A 20,285-nucleotide genomic window follows, 5' to 3' on the forward strand; every position below is an offset into this window, starting at 1 on the left:
GTCTGATCCCCACACCTCTGTCTTCCTCCTCCTCCACCTGAGACCCCTGTTACCAATCCTCCCAGGGCCTTCCCTTACACTTGAATGAGGTCTGAACTTTCTGCCATGGCCTCTGCCCACCAGAGCCTTCAGGGACTCAACGTGGTGGCGTCACTGCCCTCACCTCTGCATGCTCGCTGAGTCTGAGCCCCCTGACATTTCTTTCAATCCCTGAATTCACTAAACAACTCCGAACACTACCTCATTCTTCGTGTGGTTGACTCTTTGTCCCTTACGTCTTATCCCTTCCCACCCAATCTAAACAGGTTTTCCTGTTATACTCATTTAGGCACCAAGTTTTCTCTCTCATGGCATGTATAAAATCATGTCATGATTTTTTATTTTATATTCATTTGGTTCTTGATTAATACCTGAATGCCTGCCTCCTCCAGTTATAGTCCCCATGTCTTTTTAGTTCATTGCTGTATACTAAGACCCAGGCACAGTAAATCATCATTAATGTTGAATGACTAAAATATCTAATACCATAAACTTTCAAAACATTAATTTTCTCTTCTGATAAATACAATATAGTGCCTTCTTCTGCTTTCCTTTTCTGTTTTGTGTTTCTTTCCACCTGAGGGTTTGACCTCCTCTCTGGCCCAGCTCCTAACTGCTTCCTCTGAGCCCATTTCAGCCCTTTACTTTTCGATTCTAACTTCCCATACTACCTGTTAAGTTTCTGTGTGAAATAAACAAGATTAAAATATTTAAAATAGCACTATGCTTGACCAAGTTTCAACACAGGGCAATATCTACAGCAATGGTATGATCACCAAACATTCATTAAGAGCACTGTATGTGTGAGACATTGCTAATGTTTGTAAAATGTATTTTTAAAAGATAGCTTTGTTAAACTTTTGTTTTACCTTATCTTTACTGTTTTATTACTATTAGCACTGGTCTTCACATCTCAGAAATTAAAATGCAGAATTCCAGCAGTGATTCCACGCTTTTAAATGGAACCTTGATATAAATGAGCCTCAGCTTTGTAATGCCACACTTATTAGAGCCATGATGTGCATTCCAAAGGGTAATTACTTTGGGTAGTCATTTCCTAGACTGCACTCCCCACCCCCTCAACCAGCTGGCACTGAGAAAGAAGCACTGCTTTCCTGTGTGCACACAATGAATCTCTAAAATCCCATTATCCCCAACCTCCACATGCTTCCTTTTGAAGTCTCTTAAAAAAAAAAAATGCCTTTCAAGACAGTCCTAAAATTAATTTCTAATCTCATTTCACCCATATAGTATAAAAATGAGATGATGGTAGGAAGTGGGATGGCTCTAGAATATGATTTTCTTACCCCTGGAATTCTATGATATTTGTGGGAAAGCCTGGTAAAGTTTGCATGGGTGGGTAGACATACTTCTTCAAAAATACTCTGAGATAAAGTTAGATTTAAATCTATTTTGATGTCCAGAGAATAGAGAAATGTTAATTTGGTTATTCCAGTTCTTTTTCTTTCATCTGTTCATAATGTCTATAGTAGTTTACACAAACTTCTCAAGACCGACATCCTTTTAAACTCTGATCTTCTGTTAGACTCCTCCTCTGCTCTTCTTTTCTGCTTTATGTCTCTTCCCACCTGAGGGTTTGACCTCCTCTTTGGTCCAGCTCCGAACTGCCTCCTCTGAGCCCACTGCTCTCCTTTACTTTTGGATTCCGCCTTCCCGTGCCACTCTGCTTCTCTTAGCATTCTTTCTACCACCTTGAATTAATTGACATTTTTTCCCTGAGAATGATACCTTCCCTCTTACCTGTTCCAACTCTTACTGTCACTGTTGGATGAAACTGGAAGAGGGGTATGGAATAGAGATAGTTTCAGAACAGATTCCCTGCCCCTGAAAGACCTTTTCTTGGCTATGTTTTTTTCCGCTACTGTTCAAAGTCCTTTCTTTTGAAGTTTTTATTTTACATCAACATCATCTAATTACATCATTGTCTCCTTCTTCATCTCCAGGGTACTTCCCCATCTTCCTTAAGGCTTGTTTTAAAGCCTTCCCTGCACACCAGTCCTTTCCACCTCTGAGCGGTTGTTGCCTCCTTGCTGGTGACTCTTCCAAAATTGCAGTTTCTTAGTCACAGCCTTTAACTTCCATCATCCTAGAGTCACAGCCACAGCTTGGACCATGCCTCTTGTGCATCTCAGTTTTCTTTACTCCTGTTAAATAGGCTCTCTGTCCTCATTGTATGTTCCTAACTCTATATCTCATCTCATTCCTGAGGTCAATAAAATCTTCCTGTTATTCACTTCCTTTTTCTCTCTCTTGATCGATGAAGATCCCTTTACCTCTAAGCTTCTTAAAGTGTAGACGTAATCATTATTTCTGTTTTCTTTATCTCTCATTATCTGATGCCAACATCATAGAAGCTTTTTGCCTCCTTATCCTGCTGACAGTGCTTGAGGATCCCTGATGGTCTCCTTTTTTTCATGTTCAATTTCCTCTTCCAAGTTTATATTCCTGACTGCCTTTTGGACATCCTCCTTTTTAAAAATGTTTCTAGCTCCTTGATTTCATTATACTCAATATTTTCTCATGATGATTTCCCCCCTTTGTAATTCATCGTTTTTGTTTTTTGCTTTCGTTCGCCTCTTTCCTCTTCTACCTGCACAAAGGGTAGGTGTTTCTTTGTCGGTTTTCTCTGCTTGCTTTCTGTTGGTGATCTCACTCATCCTCTTAACTTTGGTAATCAGCTGTTAGGCATGCATTCCCTTCCTTGATGCTGAGGCTCCGTCCCCACACTCTTGTTTCCAGCTTCCTGGTAGACATTTCCAGAGGAATAACATAAGAGCACTTTAAACCTAAGGCGATTACTAGTTATCTAAGTAGGGACACTATCGAAGGCATAGGTGGAACTATTCACAGGCAGCCAGTGTAAACCTGTGCTGTGCATGTGGTCACCTATTGAAACTCATTCCTGTTACTTTCATCATTAGCAATTGCTCACCAGCATTTACTTACTCAGCTGAAAATTATCTTCAGATTCAGTTTTTATTCTCTCTTCAGTTTCCAGTTCCTATAAGTTCTACCTTTCCTGTGTCTTTTGAATTGCACCTTGTTTTAAATTTCACTGTTCACTCCTCTCACCTGGAATATTGCATTCATGTCTAACTTGTATTCTTACTCCCAGTTCCTCCTTTTTTTAAATCCTTCATGCAATAGTCTTTATTTCTACAAAATGTTCCTAAAGCACATTGATTTTTTTATGCACTGCTTAACAATCATTGTCAGAGAATGTCATGAAGATGTCTCAGCTTGAAATTTAGCACAGTTAACACAGTTTAACAACATGAAACTTGTTCAGCTTCATCTCCTTCATGGACTCTGTGTTTCAGCTGGACTATTGGCTTTTCCCCAGACATCTCCTTAATCAGTGGTCCTCAAACTCAGCAGAAACACCTTTGAAATGAAAAGTATATATAAATACTCGAAACCTGAGAGATTTAAATTTAGTAGGTCTGTATTGAGGCCTGGCTAAATTAATAAGGAGCCTCCCCAATGATTCTGACAAAAACCAGCATTGAGAAGCACTGCCTCTGTTTTCCAGCCTCTGTGACTTTGTTCACCATTTTCTCTCCATAACCAATATCTGTTTTTCTTGATTTCTCCTTAAATACTTTCCTATCTTCCAATACCAGCCTTAGTTTTACCTCCTTCATGAGGTCTTCTTTGATCCATCCAGATGGATGTAACTGTTTTGTCTATACTGCAGTCACAGTAAACTTTCACTGGATTGTTTTTTGTCTTAGGATCTCTAGGCAGCACACTTCTTGAAGGTAAGAATCCTAGTATTTTATAATATACAAGCCACTGGGTAAAGTCATTGGCTATTGAGAGTTTTTTTGCAGAGATGTTGAAGTTCTTAAGAAAGTGATTAATAACCAAGAGTTATTATTATTATTAGCTAATTTAACCCAAAATCCCAAAATGTAAAGTGCAGTAGTTTTAATTCCAACCCTATGCTAAATTAAGATTTGCTAATCATGCTAAGAAGGAAAAAGGAATAGAATTTTAAATGCCACTACTGTTTTCAGGGACAGATGAGCTAATCTTAAAATTCAGTGGTGGATTGGTTCCCTTTTAACACCCACTTTTCAGGTGCTTAAAGCATGTGGGTCTCTTTGGATTCCTCCTGAAAACTGTCATGTTGGCATATAGCTATAAAATGTGCTTTACTCAGAAAATGTGGTGAGTAAAACTGACTTTTTTACTAGTTCCTTTGGCACAGGGGAATACTTTAATAAATAGGCTTCACTGTAAGATAGAGCGATGTTGTTTTTAATACGGAATGAGAGTGTAAGTATAGTGATTTAATGCAGGTACAAGTGCCTGCATCCAAAAACAAAGTTTTGATTTTTGTCAAACATTCAGCAGGGGTGTGACTTTTTTCCCTCTTTTTTTTTTTTTTTTTTTGTAGCTTCCCCCATTGTATTCTTGTTAACTGTGTATGGTGTATATTCAGAATTTTTTCATTTATTTTTCTTTGTTAGTACCTGATCAATAAAAATTGTGAACATTCAGAATAGATGCATATGTTTCTATTATATAATTAGTGTCCTTGAGGTGGAGATTTGTATTATTCATTGAAAGTATATATATGTGTGTGTGTGTGTGTGTGTGTGTGTATCTCAACAAAGTAGTTGTATTTCATAGCAAGCTTAGGTAAAAGAATAAACTTTTAGCCTTTCAATGTTTTCTTTACTTGCTAGTGTAAAATATATTTCTGATTTATCCCAGGTAAAATAATCAAAACACATATATTCAGTTCAGTTCAGTCAGTCAGTCATATCCGACTCTTTGTAACCCCCATGGACTGCATCACGCCACGGGTTCCTGTCCATCACCAACTCCTAGAGCTTGCTCAAACTCATGTCCATTGAGTTGGTGATGCCATCCAACCATCTCATCCTCTGTTGTCCCCTTTTCCTCCTGCCTTCAATCTTTTCCAGCACTGGAGAAGGGAATGGCAAACCACTTCAGTATTCTTGCCTTGAGAACACCATGAACAGTATGAAAAGGCAAAAAAAAATGCATATATACGTAGAACACACAAATTTTTCTGTGCTCCTGAAAGGTATACTAACTAGCAAACAGTTCTTGGCTTTTGACTTTTTATAAACTCACAGGTTTATAGGGGCTTTATGGAACCATTCAGCCTTGCTCTGACTTGACAGAACTGTAGCTAGACTACTCAAAACCCCTTAAAGCAAAAGCAGACTTCCTTCAGATAATGTTCATTATATTCAATGTTAATCACATTCTCTTTGCTAGGTTATCCTAGAAAACAGCTACCCTTCTTAACAGTAAGTCAAAGGAGAAAGTACTGAGGTACATTTGAAGATGGCAAATGAATACTGAATGAGGATTCATAGGCAGTTGGAGATAACTCTTCGCAGAGTAGTAGGAGCAGCGATACTAGCACACCACTGGAACTGGCTCACTTTGCTTGAGCATGATGGTGTGTCTTACATGTTGCGACACTGTACAGTTTCCAAGCACTTTGTCTCATCTGGTCCTTGCAACAGCCCTGAGAGGTGGGTGGTATTAACGGTCCCAGTATAGACAGTATAGACAAGGGCACTAAGCTAAGGAGAGTAAGTGGCTTGTTTTTACTTACCTGGTAAGTGGCAGGTCTGAGATTCTGGATCCTCTGATGCCAACTCACACTACCAAAAAGCTGTTTTAAAAAATAACATTTTTCAAAAGCCACCTTAAAGTGTCAGCCAGGACAACAGCAGCAGTGTACAAAGACCGAAAGGTTACAAAAGCACATCTGAAGTTTTCTGTAGGAGTGTTCCAGCAGACTGTTGGGATACTCATTTATGCCTGAAACACTGAGCCATTGAAGTAAAATGATACACAAGTTCAAGATACTGCTGTCTTTTTATTTGTAGCCAACATTTATTTTTTTTGCCTAGAAAAATACATGGGGATATTTAGGACTCCTGTGCTGGGCAATTTGCTACTTTCGTGATAGGAACATAATCTTGAAAAAGCAAACACGATTATTTTGTACTTTTTTTGTTTTATTCAGCAATAAGACCACAATTTTTCATATTTAAGGAAGTATGAAAAATTTGTCGAGTTTTAAAAGCTGAATACATGTAGCGTTGGATCAAGGCACATACAAGACTGGCCAAAGGGCGTACAATGCACTTTGGTTTTTTGTTGGGAAAAAAAAAAGTTATGGCAACGGAAAAGTGATGAGGTTTTAAACAAGTCATAGCTCACAATTCAGTAGGAAGCTGGAAAAAAAAATGTTACAAGTTCATTACATAGTATCTGGAAAACTGTGACAGTAATGGGCAGTATTCTTGATCATTGTGAAAGTAAATTGAACATTTATGTACAGTGTTAAAACATTTCACATAAACCAGATCTAAATTTGATTTCTAGTATTTATTTTTCTTTTAAATTCTCACTTATTTAAAGTACTACTTTCTCTTCATTGTTGAGGGGAATTGCTTGTAGTTATACTACTCTTAAAATGTGTTTAAGCTTTTTTTAAACTTTCTTTATGATAAAAACATTGTAAACACTAACAAGTGTGTCTTTAAAGTTGACTTTTCAAAAATCAAGATAGTATAGGCAAAACCAAAATGGAATTGATACTTGTGTTTGTTAGGCTATATGAGTCTAAGTTTTCATGTTTTTTCCTAAGTACAAGTTTCCCCCACTTGGAAGCACGCTTACATCATTGTTTTAGTGAAGTCCTTTATTATCAAAGCTTTGTTAACAGAGGCATTAACAACAGCAGACTTCACCCTCCTTTTAGGCCAACTGATGTATTCCGTTTAGAAGGTAATGTTTACTTTCTTAAGGAGGTCTAATTTACTTAGCATAAAAATGGAGCTATGCAGCAAGTCTGATATTGCCCATTACTTCACATATTTTGATTATTGAATACCACTGGAATACAAATTTAATAGTTGGAACATTATTTCATAACTACTTTTTGAAATTTAATTTTTATCATTCAGCCAGTTTTTTTTTTTTTTACATTTTATTAATACCAAAGTGAAAAATGGCCTGTGCTTATACTACAAGGATCTCATGTGAATGCAGTCCTGATTGTTCAACACAGCAAGAAAATTCACTTTCACAGTCAACAAGTCATCTTACTCAGTAGAACACAAAGTAAATGGTTTATAACTTCAATATTTGCAAGGAAAATACAGTACAAATTACTAAAAAATACTAAAATATAGAATTGTGTTCAGGCATCTCCACTACATCAATCGCAGCAGTAACCTGAAATTTGAAACTTTTAATAAAAAGTTCTTAAATATAAATTATATGGCAAATGTACAGTACATTGCTTTTCTCAGTCTCTTTTTCCAGTGTTTTGCAGTAGAGCAGGGTTCCTACCATCACCTCCCTTAGGTTTAAAAAAACCGACACATGGCCTGCTGCAAGTCCTCCTGCATCATGAGTGTGAGTGATCCGAGTCTGGAATACCACTGTCTCTATAGCTTCGGTTGCTACTGCTTTCACTGTGATTGTTTTTGTACAGATTCATTCCATTAGGAGGAAATATGGTGTGTATCACAAATTCCTCCTTTGAGATGGGTTCACTGCTTATGGGTAACATCTGAAAAGAAGTCTCCCTGATTTCCAGGATGGAGTTGTCCTTCTTGGTGCCGGCTTCCGCATAGTCGTCCTTTCTTCTCCGCCCTTTGCTGTAGGCGCAGTTCCGTGAGAAGAGGGATCCGTTCCTGTGAACATACCAGCACACCAAAGCGAGCAGGGCGATGGTCCCCAGGGCCACAGCCCCGCCAATGATGGCAGCCAGCGGCAGATTGGGGTTTTTGTAAGGTTCTTTCTCTTGCTCTCGATTAAGGGTGGTTGTAGGGTTGTACATTCGAAGGGGTGCAGTTTCAGTCTCAATACAAACAGGAGTTTCATCAAATAGATAGAGGTTACTGGTTTCCATGGGAACCATGCAGACTCGATAGGGTGAATCAGGCTCCAGGGCTGTGACCAAGTATTCGCTGCGTTCTCCTGTTACAATTGTTTCAGTTATAGATCCAAATGCTGGGCTGTGGTCCAGCTTGAGCCAGCTGAGTCTTAAAGCAGTCATAGGTAGGACAAGTTTCCAAGAGATATGAATTGTGTCAGAGGTGACAGATTTCACAGTAATGATAATTGTTTTTCTTGCCGGAATCCCCGTGGTTCGCTGGTCCTTAGTGAGTTTGGGGTTCTTCGGGTCTGGTTGTTTGGTCACAGGAGCTGGCCACTGGCCTTGAGCAGGATGCACCGTATTGGGCGTCCCAGTGGTTATCTGAATGGTGCTTACAACCGGGTTGTCCTTACAATCAAACAGTTCCGCATTGAGGTCCTTGATAGCCATCCCTCGAACCTTTTCTGGAGCTTGGCACATGAGCCCACGCACGTTGACCTTCACAGGTAGTGACTGTAACCAGTCACGTACCCATTTCATCTTGCATCCACAATACCAGGGATTGTTTCGAAGAATCAATTGTGTTATGTTGTCCAAATCATCAAAGATACCCTGAGGTAAATTACTTAGGTTATTATTGGACATATCAAGTCGATACAGCTGCCTCAGATAAGAAAAAGCATTTGGGGGCACCCTATTGATGTGGTTATCTTGAAGATAAAGCTTCCTCAGGTTTGTGCCTGGAAGGTTTACTGGTGCAGCAGTCAGGGAATTCCGTACCAGTGACAGTTCTGTTAAGTTGACTAGGTTGAAGAAAACTTTATCACCCAATCCATGGTTGTTCAGCAGGTTTCCATCCAAAACCAGGCGTTTTAGGCTAGTGAGGCCTTGAAGAGATGGTGATGAGATGGTGGATATGCGATTATCATCCAGACGGAGCTCCTCTATAGTCCTGGGCAAACCCCAGGGGATTGTGCTAAGGTGATTACGAGACAGGAAGAGCAGGCGGAGATAGTTACTGTCTCTGAATGCCCCCTCTTCAATGCTAACAGCTGAGACAGAGTTATCATCTAAGTGTAATTCTTCCAGATAGGGAATTTTTGAAAGTGAATCATAAGTGATGGTCCTTATGTTATTTTCTTGCAGATGTAACTCTTTGACGTACTTTGGTAGGTTGGTAGGAAATTCATCTAAACTGTTGTGATATAGGTATATTCTTTCTACTTTCAGCAAGTTTTTCAAATCTGATGGAATCCCAGCATTATTTATTTGGTTGTTCTGAAGGTAGAGAGTTGTAGCATCCTCTGGTATTCCTGTTGGAATGGATGTCAGAAAGCGATCATTACAGTAAATGAAACCGGCATCACAGCGGCACACAGATGGACAGGGTTTAGCCATAACTGATAGTGGAGCCACCTGGAGGAACAGCCCAATTTTAGTCCCAATGAGGAAGACGCTCCAGGCTGGGCTGATCATGGTCAGCAGTGTTGAGGTCTTTACACAAGGTAGTTTCAGAGCCCTAAAGTGGAGTGAGTTTAAAAAAAAAAAGCAACAGAAAACCATCAGACCAGCATACTTAAAATAGTATTCAAAATAGATGTGAACATTGAAACATCTAATAATCAATTTTATTAATTTTTTCTTGCATGCTGTTTTTTTTTTTTGCATGCTAGCTAATGATGAACATAATCATACAATATTTTTACCTTAAATATTTCTGGTATTAAGAAGTATTTTGTCCCAAATCTATTTAACTTTGAAAGTTTAATATAGTTTTATTGAATGTTTTAAAGCATTCTCATAGCACTATTATGTCAATTTTGTGACCACTGGCCAAGCTAGTCGGATTTCTAATTTTTCCTTGATATTCATAATGAATTGACACATAGGAATATGATTTGTTATATTTAAAGATAATCATGTTGCTATTCTTAAAAACCAAAAGTTTATATCTGCTTTTTACATGGTAAGCTGTACAAGTATAGAAATCTGTACTAAAATATCTATTCTCATACTATGGAATAATTACACACCTCTGGAGATCCTGAATCCCAGTTAAGTCAATTGTTTGCTTTTATTATTGATATTATTTTTCTTTGATTATTAATATTAAACATTGTGAGATATGCATTTCTAGCATGAAAATAAGAAGGGATTGTTTTCATTTACTTTTGGGAAGGAATGATTTATATAACTAATACATCTGTCTTATCTAAGTGGAAAATTCCATTTCATGTTAAACTAACTCTTTTTTTCCTATTTTACTGTATGTTTTGTACTACATGGTATAATGACTTTATGAACATTTTCCATTATATTCTAGCTCATAACATGTTTTCATAATGCATTTATCTTTCTTCAAGTTATAATCTAAAATATGATTCACCTTTCTCCATAGGTGGAGATTTATGGATTTATACTTATCTAGTATGTAATATAATTTCTTCTGCACCTTTAGGTATTAATTAGCCTTTATAATTTCAGGCATGAAAATAAGACTTTAATATTTTTCCTACCTTATTGAACGATGTGAGTAAATTTTGCGTGAGTGAAAATCCAATGCACATATATTATTTTCCTGGTGAGGGGCTGGGACTTATAAACTCTTGTTTAGTCCTTGGAAATGTTCTTCACTGTTTATTCAAGTAATTCTATGCCGCACACACCTCCAGATCAGGCTTGCTGTTGTCAATGAACATTCCAGCTGCGGTTCAGCATGGTGGGCAAGCTCATTAAAGTAGGGACCAGAAACAATTCAGTTTCCTGTTACTATGTAGAACACATGGCTTCCTATTTTTTTTCCTTTCTTATAGAGTTTCTGTGTGAAGGTTCCTTTTGTGTAGCTTAATTCCCTTAGTGGAAATTGCTCTCTTTGAAATTCTTATTGGTTCTTCTGTGCAATGTGGTCAGAGATAGTAACTTCAGATCCTCATGAAGAAAGCCATTCATGATGCTAAGGCCTGTATAGTAATAGGTTTTTCAGGCAGTTACCCCCCACCTTTATTCCCATCCAGGATTATCCAAGTATAAACTTTGTACAGTAGCTACATCCTGAGGTATGATTACCTGCTGTGAAATAGCTATTTCCAGCTTTTGCTTCTTGCTGCTTTCTCAGAATATCTGGAGCAGTCACAGGTTATGCAAGAACATATATTCTTTCAAGAGGTAAAGAAAACTTAATTCAAATATTCTTCATGGGAAAAATGGAAGCATACTAGATTTCCTTTATATTTCTGTTCCTTGAAATACACTGGACCTGAGCAGCTCCTGTGAAAGTAAAATGTTTTAATCAGCTATTAACAAAGAACTTTAACATACTAGAGACATTTCCTAGAAATTTAGCTTCAATTCTTTCTTTAGGCAACACCTTTCATCATAGTAGTTGTTGAAAAGGGATAAGATGACCTCTTTGTCTTTTATTTCCCATTTTGCTATATAAAGAAAGTGGGAGCCAAAGTTGAGTTTGTCACAAAATAATTTCAGTTGTTAAGTGACTGCTAGTGTGACTTTGAATTAAACACAGAAGCGAAGCTTTATGCAAGAGACAGTAAGCCTCTTCTGTGGGTTTTGAATGCAGGTCAGGTCAATCTTTAAAATTTCACTTTCATATCTTATATAAAATGATAAAGTGTGCAAAAGGAAGAAAATAAGTACATGAAAGAGGTAAGCAAAGCCACAACTAGGATTTTTTTTATGAAATGCCATAACTTCTTAGATATTTCTGAACATTGTTTTACAAAGTCATATAGTCTACAATTTAAAGAGTTAAAAAGGGTTTGCTTTAGAAGTTTTCTTTTGATTTGCCCAGTGTCTTGTTTAATTCTTCCTGCAGGCCTCACTTTTCCCTATTGTGGAATGTGGGGACTACAACCTTCCTCCTTAGAACTATTTTTAAAGGCTAGTTGATGATCTTGAAACTCTAGTTACTCAGGTATTCTTGGCCAAAGGCAGTGTAGAAGTTCAAGTCATAACATTTTTTGAGAAGAATACAATTTTTAACAAACTAAACTTGAGAAACTGTATTTGGAACAGAAAGGACACTATTTCAGTCCGTCTCCTTGTAATGACTCTTAGGAAAGCATATCAAAACCTGACAAGGCATTTCTCTCTTGGTGCAAATAGGAACATGTCAGTTTCCAAAAATTATCTTTTTAACTTCTGAAAGAGGCTTACAGCTTGACCAAAGAGACTCATGATTTTAAGGATGACTGCTTTGTCCATTATCTAATATGCATGAAGATTTTGGGGGGTAGACAGGGAAGTGGGTAGTTTCAGTATCTGTTACATAAAGTTATATACTCAGGGACTTTCTATACAAGTAAGGTACATTAAGGTATCATGGAAATATTTGACCCTAAAAGTAGAAGCGATTTGTTTCTCCCTCAGTAATTACCTTGCATCCAACAAGGATAGCATCTGTTCCAGAATTCAAACAGTACTCAAACTGAATTTTAAATAAGACCAAGATTTGTGTTTCTGGCTCTCATTGAAAATTCGGATTCTTTTAGTTTGTCACCAGGTATCAACACTATCATAGCCTGAATTAACAGAAGTAAACTGAGAAAATGCTACCGATACAATTAATTTATTATCTAGGAAACCTGAAGTAAAAATAGCAGTTAGCAGATGGATAAAGTAGTCTCTAGTGAATACAGCAAAGTGCCCACAGAGGAAAGTTTAAGTGATGTATTGCTTAATGTTAGGTTTTACAAGTAATGCCTTTAGGGCTTTGCTCATTATTGTTGAATTTCAGTGGAGTATTTTGTTGAAAACTTGCTTTCTTGGTATGTGAAAATGGAAAACCAAGCTGTGAAATTAATAATTACAATGTTACTTTAAAAAGTATCTTCTGTTAAATGTTTTCTAAGCTTGAGAATTATTCGACATATAAAACAATTTGGTAAATTTAAGAAAAAAAATTAAAGCAATTTAGGAAACAGTTTTGTTAAAATGCATTAAAAACTATTAAAACCATTATAAAAATCGCACAGAGAACCTGCTTAAACTGTTGCCAATAGTCAGGCATTTCTCCTACACCAGGACAGACTTTAAAGTTGAGAAGATGAATCTGATGAATGGAAGTTAAAAATTGTTGGTCAGCCTAGAGAATGTACAAGGTGATGATCATAATGATAACCAGAGATAAGGCTGGTAGCTGAAGTGTAAGTATTTTACCAATTCAAAATCCAATATGTATTGATTTCACATTTTCAAACTAGAGAAAGAAAAAATATTCCCCACTGGTATGAAGAGGAAGGTGACTCTTTGTTGTTTGTTTTGCTTTACATGTGTGAAGCTGCTTCCTCAGCTGTATTTGATGTGCAAACTCACATGGCCATGAATACAATGGTGGTAATAACCTGGGATTAACAGAAAGCCTAAAATCTCATTCAGTTCTTGGAAAGTGCCATTCTCTTCTCCCCAGATTGCATTAAAATAAAAGGCAAAAACACAAAACATATTTCTCTGGAGAGGATACCCTTTCAAAAATGAAGATTCCTTCACAAGTTCCTACTCCCTTTACTTAAACAGTCCAGTGCATGTGTGATTGTGTTTCATATCTTATGTCTTCTCTTGCCTTTTTATATTTAAAAACTATAGTGCTAAAGAGGTTTGTTTTATTTTGCATGTTAGAGGCTGTAATGGTCTTTCCATCTGAAATAAGCAGTTCTGCTTCCATGTTTAGACTTCCCTCTTTCTGAGCTGGTTCTACATATTCATGCATATAGAGATATTGTAGTTGCATGTGACTGATGAAAAAAAAAAAATGACCCCCACTGGCATGAACACTGTGGCCAGGTTTCCACAACATCGACTTCAGAGTCTTTATGTCTGCATAGGCTTGAAAGAAGCCATTACTTCTGAACAAAAAGAAATCAATCTTTTAGAAAAATATTGTTAATGGAATAACTTGGGGGAAAGCATAAATGGAGCCCTGCTTACTTAAAGGAATGTTTAAGGTTTTAAAGTGTGAAGTAATTATTGTGAAGTAAATATTGTGAAGTAATTAGCCTCCAACTAATAAAAAAATTTAAAAAAAATAAATAAACTGAGCAAAAAAAAAAAAAAATCATATCCTTACTTAAGTATATAGCATTTAGAACTGTAGCAAAAAGAAAAACATAATCACCATACTGGTAAATTAAACTTATAATATGGATCTTCCTATCAGTTTCTTTTTATAAATTAAAAAATATGGATTTAAAAAAATGCATTTATAATGTAATCACATCCATGAAAAGTCACCAATTGATTTCCATGATACACTTTAAAGAAGTATGTAAATAGATAAGGATGCTATCATTTTGAGATATTTTAAGAAAATGAATATAATTGAACAAGTTGTATCTGAATAGAATACTGGTATTTATAGTCAAGAACATGAGGCAGTCTATATGTTTATATGACTCTTTCTCTGCTACTATTTTGGAGGTGGGAATGTTTGAGATGAGAAGATATTTGGTATTTCTTATGTTTTGATTACTTAGATTAAGATTATATGTTGATAGTGCTAACTTCCTAAATCCTTTATTTGTCCCTTTGAATTGAATTGATTTTTGATATTAAATCATTGCTCTAAAATAAAATCTTAAATTGAGTAGAGTTTGGAGATTTTAGTTTGCTTTTAATGATTTGCCTCACATCATGGTCTCTAAACTATCCAGGGACTTTTAAATATGTTAAATTTAAAAGTGGAAAAGTATGTAGAACTTTTAATCGAAGTTAACTGCATTATTTTGAGTAAAACCTTGAGACTGAAGAAAACACATGATTGCTCAAATTTATCCAAGTCTCTGAATATTTCCGGGTACACTGAAATTTTTTTTTTTTTTTTTTTGGGTAGACTGAAATTTATACAATCATAATTTAGAGTATTAGGAAAGTAATTTATTTATGAAGGCTTAAACTGCTGCTAGAAAGCTCTACAAAATGATCAACCTCTGAATGTTAAGTCTTTGCAACGACAAATAGTATTTCAAATAAACTATGTGTATGGTTAAACTGAAAAACTGGAGTATATCAGGTTAGTTGGTAGTGACAGCAAAATGCTTTCTAAGCAGCCTGTCTGGTAGTTAAATTTTCCACGATCATCAGATTTCAGGAAAGTTCCAATTCTTTTGTTTAATGCCAGGCAAGCAGAAGGACCTCTAACTCTCCTCTTGAGAGTCATGAAGTCTGAAGGGTTTGCTGAGAGGGAGTGAAGCAAGTGTGCCTTTCCTGACTGGGTTTTACCCAGACTATTTTCTAGCCTAGAAAGTTTGTTTCTTTCATGCAAATAGGGGATGGAAGTTCCAAAGCAAAGGATTTTCACTTTCTCCTTTTATGTTACAGGTTCTTTTCCCCAGTAGGTTTGTGATAAATGAATCTAATTCTGCTTCATTTATTTTGGCTTGTAAAGTTAAATCAAGCATCCTTAAAACAAAAAGGGAAACTGGGATGTTATCTTTCATCATAGTGAAGCCTACTTCTTTATATGATATTAAGTCGAACTAAATAAGTTAGAGAACCATGGCTTATAAGAATGAATAAGAGATTAATTTAGAGGTTGGTAAAGGTGGGCAGCTGAAAGCTTGGGGCAGGGAACAAGCTTTAAGTTTGCATTGACTTTTAGGCAATTGCAATTAAAATTACGCTTATCCTTGTTAAACTGCAAACTGCAAACATTTTCCCATTGCGAGCCTGATATTCCTTCTTCAGTGTGGTGAGTACAATTTGGTTGATATGCTTTAAGTTTCTAATAGTCAAGTTTCCATACTCTAGTACAACAAATATATAGGTTCGCTGTATGCCACACACTGGGCTGGAAGATAACATCCATAATCATAAAAAGCATCCTTTTTTTTTTTCATGTCAGAGTTGAGTATGATTGCTGATTTAAACCGTTGAAGAGGAGGAAAATCATCATCAGCACACAAACTGGTCAACCCGCAGTTCAGTGGTGCGCTTTAAAACGGGGTTTAACCAAATGTGGTCTCTGGGCTTTCTTTTCAAAGTTGCCACGGTAACTTGTGCACGTGAAAAGTGAAAGAATAAAGAACAAAAGCTGTCATTGTCTCATCAGAGAGAGCAATTTCTCCTTTCTTGCATTTAAGCAGACTAATACCTGGAGAGAGCTTTTTATGCATTCCTGACACTTGATTTGGGGGGCTAGGAAAGAGATTATGCATATGTTAAACAAATGCAACTTTAGCTGCTGCTTAAATTACGTTTTGTTCTTTTTTACTTAAAACCTGTTTTCTCTAGCTCTCTTGTCAACAGACATCAAAGTTCTGAAACCAGCTCTCCTATGCAATATAAACATGGCTTTCAATTTGTTTTTTTAATGTGATGTTTTACCAAAGTTAGTGATGTTGATCTGCATTCTGTAACTGGAAAATGCTTTCTGAAATATATATTTCTGTTTTGGTTCTTAAGAGGCAGAGGGCTTTTTCCAGGAGACATTTACAGACCATCTCTTAGTTAGAAATGTGTCTGTTGACTTGTGATAAGTTTTTGAAATGGTGGACTGTTAGAAAGAGTTGACAAAAGGTCCTTTTTATGCTCTGAAGAGAAAACTGCACTTTGGAGAATTAATACTGCTGAGAGATTTACTGTAGAGTTTTTGCCCGCTGGGGGGTGGTACACTCTACCAGAACACAGCTTTCAGAAGCCGCAAGTCAGATGTTGGCTGCTGCCGGCCAGTTTTCCTCTGGTTTAATTACAACAAAGCCTCCCGTTGAGAACAGTGAAGGCCTCTGGGGCACAAGGTGGGGGTGGGAGGGAAGGGGGACTGAGGGGAAAGGAGGGCAGAAACTACAACCTTTGAAAAATTTATTGAATCTTATTTCCCTTGTTGGCTTCATTTATGCTGGCCTTCATTTGACTTTCAGCAATTAGTTACAATGCTGTTACAATAAACTGGTTGAATAAAAGAATATTTAAGGGGGTTTATTCAGAATTTTTAAGTTAGTCTTGGATCTTGGCATTAAACACATTCTTTGTTATGTAGCCCACCCACCTTAAAAATAGGGGGAAAAGTTAACCACTGAAATGGCTAGTTTTAAACCTTTTTTTTTTTTTCAGATACGCAGGTTTAATCTAATATTGATATGAACACTGGCATATCAAGAATAAAAACATAAAGACGAAACATTTATATAATATTAATGCAAGGCAAGTCCTCTGCTACTGATTTTTGTTGGGTTTAAAATTGTTCGAAATAATCCAGAAAGAGGAAGAAGCCTTAGGGTGTGTGGCCAAGAAAAGCAGAGACAAATCTGTCTGCAGTACACTTGTGTGTTTAAAGCTGATAATTGTATTTTTCATCTGGAGACACTGACTGTTCATTAGGGTCTTGTGTCCCTAGGCAAGAGATGCTGAACGTAATTGGAGTTTCTATTTGATTGGGCAATATAGGCTAGAGAAGAAACTGGGGTAAAGATAATTAATAGCTTGCTAACAAAGTCTGACAGCCACAAGATTTCAACCAAATTTATTTCACACCGCTTCATTTAGCTCTGAAAAAGTTTTGATAGAATTGGAGGCTCCTTAATTAACACTTGGAAGCAAAAGAAACATACCTTCTATTTTACTGCCACATTCGGTTACGACAAATTTTCTTACTGTTTTTCTTATTTTTGAAAAAAACTTTACTTGCTGCCCAGTTATATATTTCACAGATGTTAATGTTTAGGAAGTGTTTAATTGGGCATTTTGAACCTAACCATAATCGATTTAAAATGGGGGGGGTGATGAAAAGCCCAATTAATAGCATAGTATTATACAGCACAATTAATAACTGATAATTAGTATTATACAGTATTATATACAATATTAATGAATTAATTATGTTTATTCATTCAATAATATCTTTGCTGAATCTTGGGCTTGATATATTTTTGGCAGTATTCTATTTAAAAAAGAAATTAGATGTGATTTTCATGTTTAATTACATGCAATCATGTTTTTGTAACCCTGTTTTTTATTTCAGGCTAATTAATATATCTAGATACGTGTGTTTGTGTGTGTGTGTACATTGTATACACACATATATCTGCAAACTAAGTGGCATATCTCTGGCTTAATCTTCTTACAGATTAAAACCTGGCATATTATTATTAATATTGGTAGTAGCGGTAACATTAATATTTTGTAGTACTTTTAAAAGGTTCATTTCTTTCTTTCATCATTTCAAAAGAGATGGGTATCAGTCATCTGTCACTTTGAGGTCCTGTCTGAAAACAAATTCATTCTTTATGTTTATGCTGGTTAGGATATTCCTGTGTGATTGGGGATAAATGAAAGGCATAGCTTCAGCCTATACACTATTATAGTGTCTTTATTCATATTGTTTCCTGCTAATGAGGGAACATATGTGTGCATTTTAGAGCTGATAGATTTATTAAGAAAATTTAAAATAGCTAATTATTAAAACCGTTAGAGAATTTGGTTCTATAATTGGCACATATCAAGGCTTTTTTTTTTCTTTTTCATTCTCAGGAGGTAAATAACAATCAAAGCCCCAGATGTTGAGAAAATATAGGCCTGTTGCACTCTTTACTTCTATGCAACCATTTTGTTTCAGATCTAATTCACTGAAAAAAATTTTTTTGAGTAGATACATTTAGGTAGTTTTTGAAAGCTTTGTGGTATGACAATATTTCTTTCAATGTAAGATTTTCCTATTATAAGTTGTAAGTGAATGGATACTCTTGAGTATCCCACTTCATGAGGCTCTACTCATTTTTCCCCCTGCCACCCTGAAATCCCTGCATACATCGGGCTTAGCTTCCAGGCTGAGCTTTGTTAGTTTTTCTGAGTAGACTTTGCCAATTACTATGCTAGTCACATACCACATTTGCCCAAGCAATGGATTTTGGCGTTCTGCTGGATAGGGGATATGGTTTATAAGAGAGTTTCCCCCTCCTCTGACTTGAATTCACTAGTTGAGATTTGCAAGCCTGGAATGCTTGAAGCAGCTCTGGCAGGATAGCAGTGCAAGCTTTAAAATCTAGGTGTAGCTGTTAATCCTTACAGAGGCACATCAGTCTCCAGGAGTAGCTGGGCTAGCTGTGAGCAAGATGTATGCTTTTCATGTACTGCGTACTCATGGGCTGAGGGATTATTGATTTTCCTTCAGAGTTGTAAAAACAGCAATTGGTGATCATACCACACATACAGTACACGCCAAGTTAGCTAGACCTTTCGCTTTCTCTCTGTGGAAAAAATCTGCCTTGTGTTAACATTTAACTTCCCAGCTTATCGTTTTCCATAAGCCTCTTTTCAAGTAGCAACTACACGAGACATAAGATAGCCACTTATCGTTATTTTTTTTTTTTTTCTTTAATGAAAGAAAGGTTTCAAGAAACTTCTTGCATTTGGCTGCAAGAGTCCAATTTTTCCTTGCTGGCTTGCACACACACACACTGCTCGTCCTGGTGACAGAGCAAACGTCCGTATCTGGATGCCTCATGATACCAAGCCATTCCTTTCTAGAGAGTAAAACCGAGCAAACTTTCTGGGACAATCATAAGGAAAAACAGGGGAAACACTTACCAGGAAGACGAGAAAAAGCAATCCCATATATCCTGCCGCGCTAGCTGTAATTCCACTGCCTGGGAACTGGAGTAATAACCCTACCCCTCCGCCCAGCGCGGAGTCCAGTCCACACAAAGCCCACGGCAGCCGCAGGCTGAGCCGGTCCCGTTCGGATCACTCCTCCACCGAGGAGCAAGTAGGGGCCAGCATTTCAGTTTGCTGCACAGCCCACCTCCAAGTCTGAAGTTAAAGCCTCACCTCGCAGTGGTTGAAGAAGGGGGTGATGTCATAGATGGGCAGGACTTCGCCGAGCTGGCGCTCAGTGAGGTAACTCGAGGATCAGAGAGATGAGCTTTGCCAACGCTAGAGGGAGTGAGAGCAGTCGGAATGAGGTGCTTGGCCTGGCAGGGCTGGGATGCCACTGCTTGGTAGGTGGCCCTTGGGAATCGCAGCCTCTGCTGAAGTTGACTACATACAGCAGGGTGGTGGTAGCAAGCTTATGAAAAATGCAACACTGTTAGAAGACTATGTGTTACAGTAGAAAGACATGGGTTCTTTTTATTGTTAAGCCATCTGTATTAGAAAGGAGTTAAGCGAAATCATATTTTCATTGTTGACTAGTTACAATAATGTTGTAAATGTGAAGGCTAGTAACCCCAACAGTGAATGTTTATTCAACAAATGAATAGAAAGCAGGTTAAAGTAATTAACTGATTGATTTAAGGGAAGGAAACAGGAATTCCACAAGGGTAAAAGGAAAAAAAAGGTAACCATTTTTTTTTCCCTGGAGGTAATGAGTAAGTTTTTGTTTGTATCTGTTGGT

The 20,285-nt window shown here is 37.0% G+C and overlaps 2 protein-coding genes across 4 annotated transcripts in view; one reads left to right on the top strand and one right to left on the bottom strand.

Annotated features, from left to right (window-relative positions):
- The window catches only part of MACROD2 (mono-ADP ribosylhydrolase 2), a 2,149,518-nt gene that overhangs the window by 320,108 nt on the left and 1,809,125 nt on the right, over positions 1-20,285 (top strand). The window lies entirely within an intron of this gene.
- On the bottom strand, positions 5,945-19,686 carry FLRT3 (fibronectin leucine rich transmembrane protein 3). Of its 3 annotated transcripts, XM_065919543.1 has the most exons (4): positions 19,481-19,686; positions 11,012-11,212; positions 10,462-10,649; positions 5,945-9,464 (listed from the first exon to the last, which is right to left on the bottom strand). In XM_065919543.1, the coding sequence occupies exon 4, from the start codon at positions 9,419-9,421 to the stop codon at positions 7,472-7,474; it is 1,950 nt and encodes a 649-aa protein (XP_065775615.1). In that variant the 5' UTR covers positions 9,422-9,464; positions 10,462-10,649; positions 11,012-11,212; positions 19,481-19,686; the 3' UTR covers positions 5,945-7,471. The 3 variants fall into 3 exon arrangements, with proteins under 3 accessions (XP_065775615.1, XP_065775614.1, XP_065775616.1); XM_065919542.1 differs by lacking the exon at positions 10,462-10,649; XM_065919544.1 differs by lacking the exons at positions 10,462-10,649; positions 11,012-11,212.

Source organism: Muntiacus reevesi, chromosome 2, assembly GCF_963930625.1.
Source record: "Muntiacus reevesi chromosome 2, mMunRee1.1, whole genome shotgun sequence".
Classification (NCBI taxonomy): domain Eukaryota; kingdom Metazoa; phylum Chordata; class Mammalia; order Artiodactyla; family Cervidae; genus Muntiacus; species Muntiacus reevesi.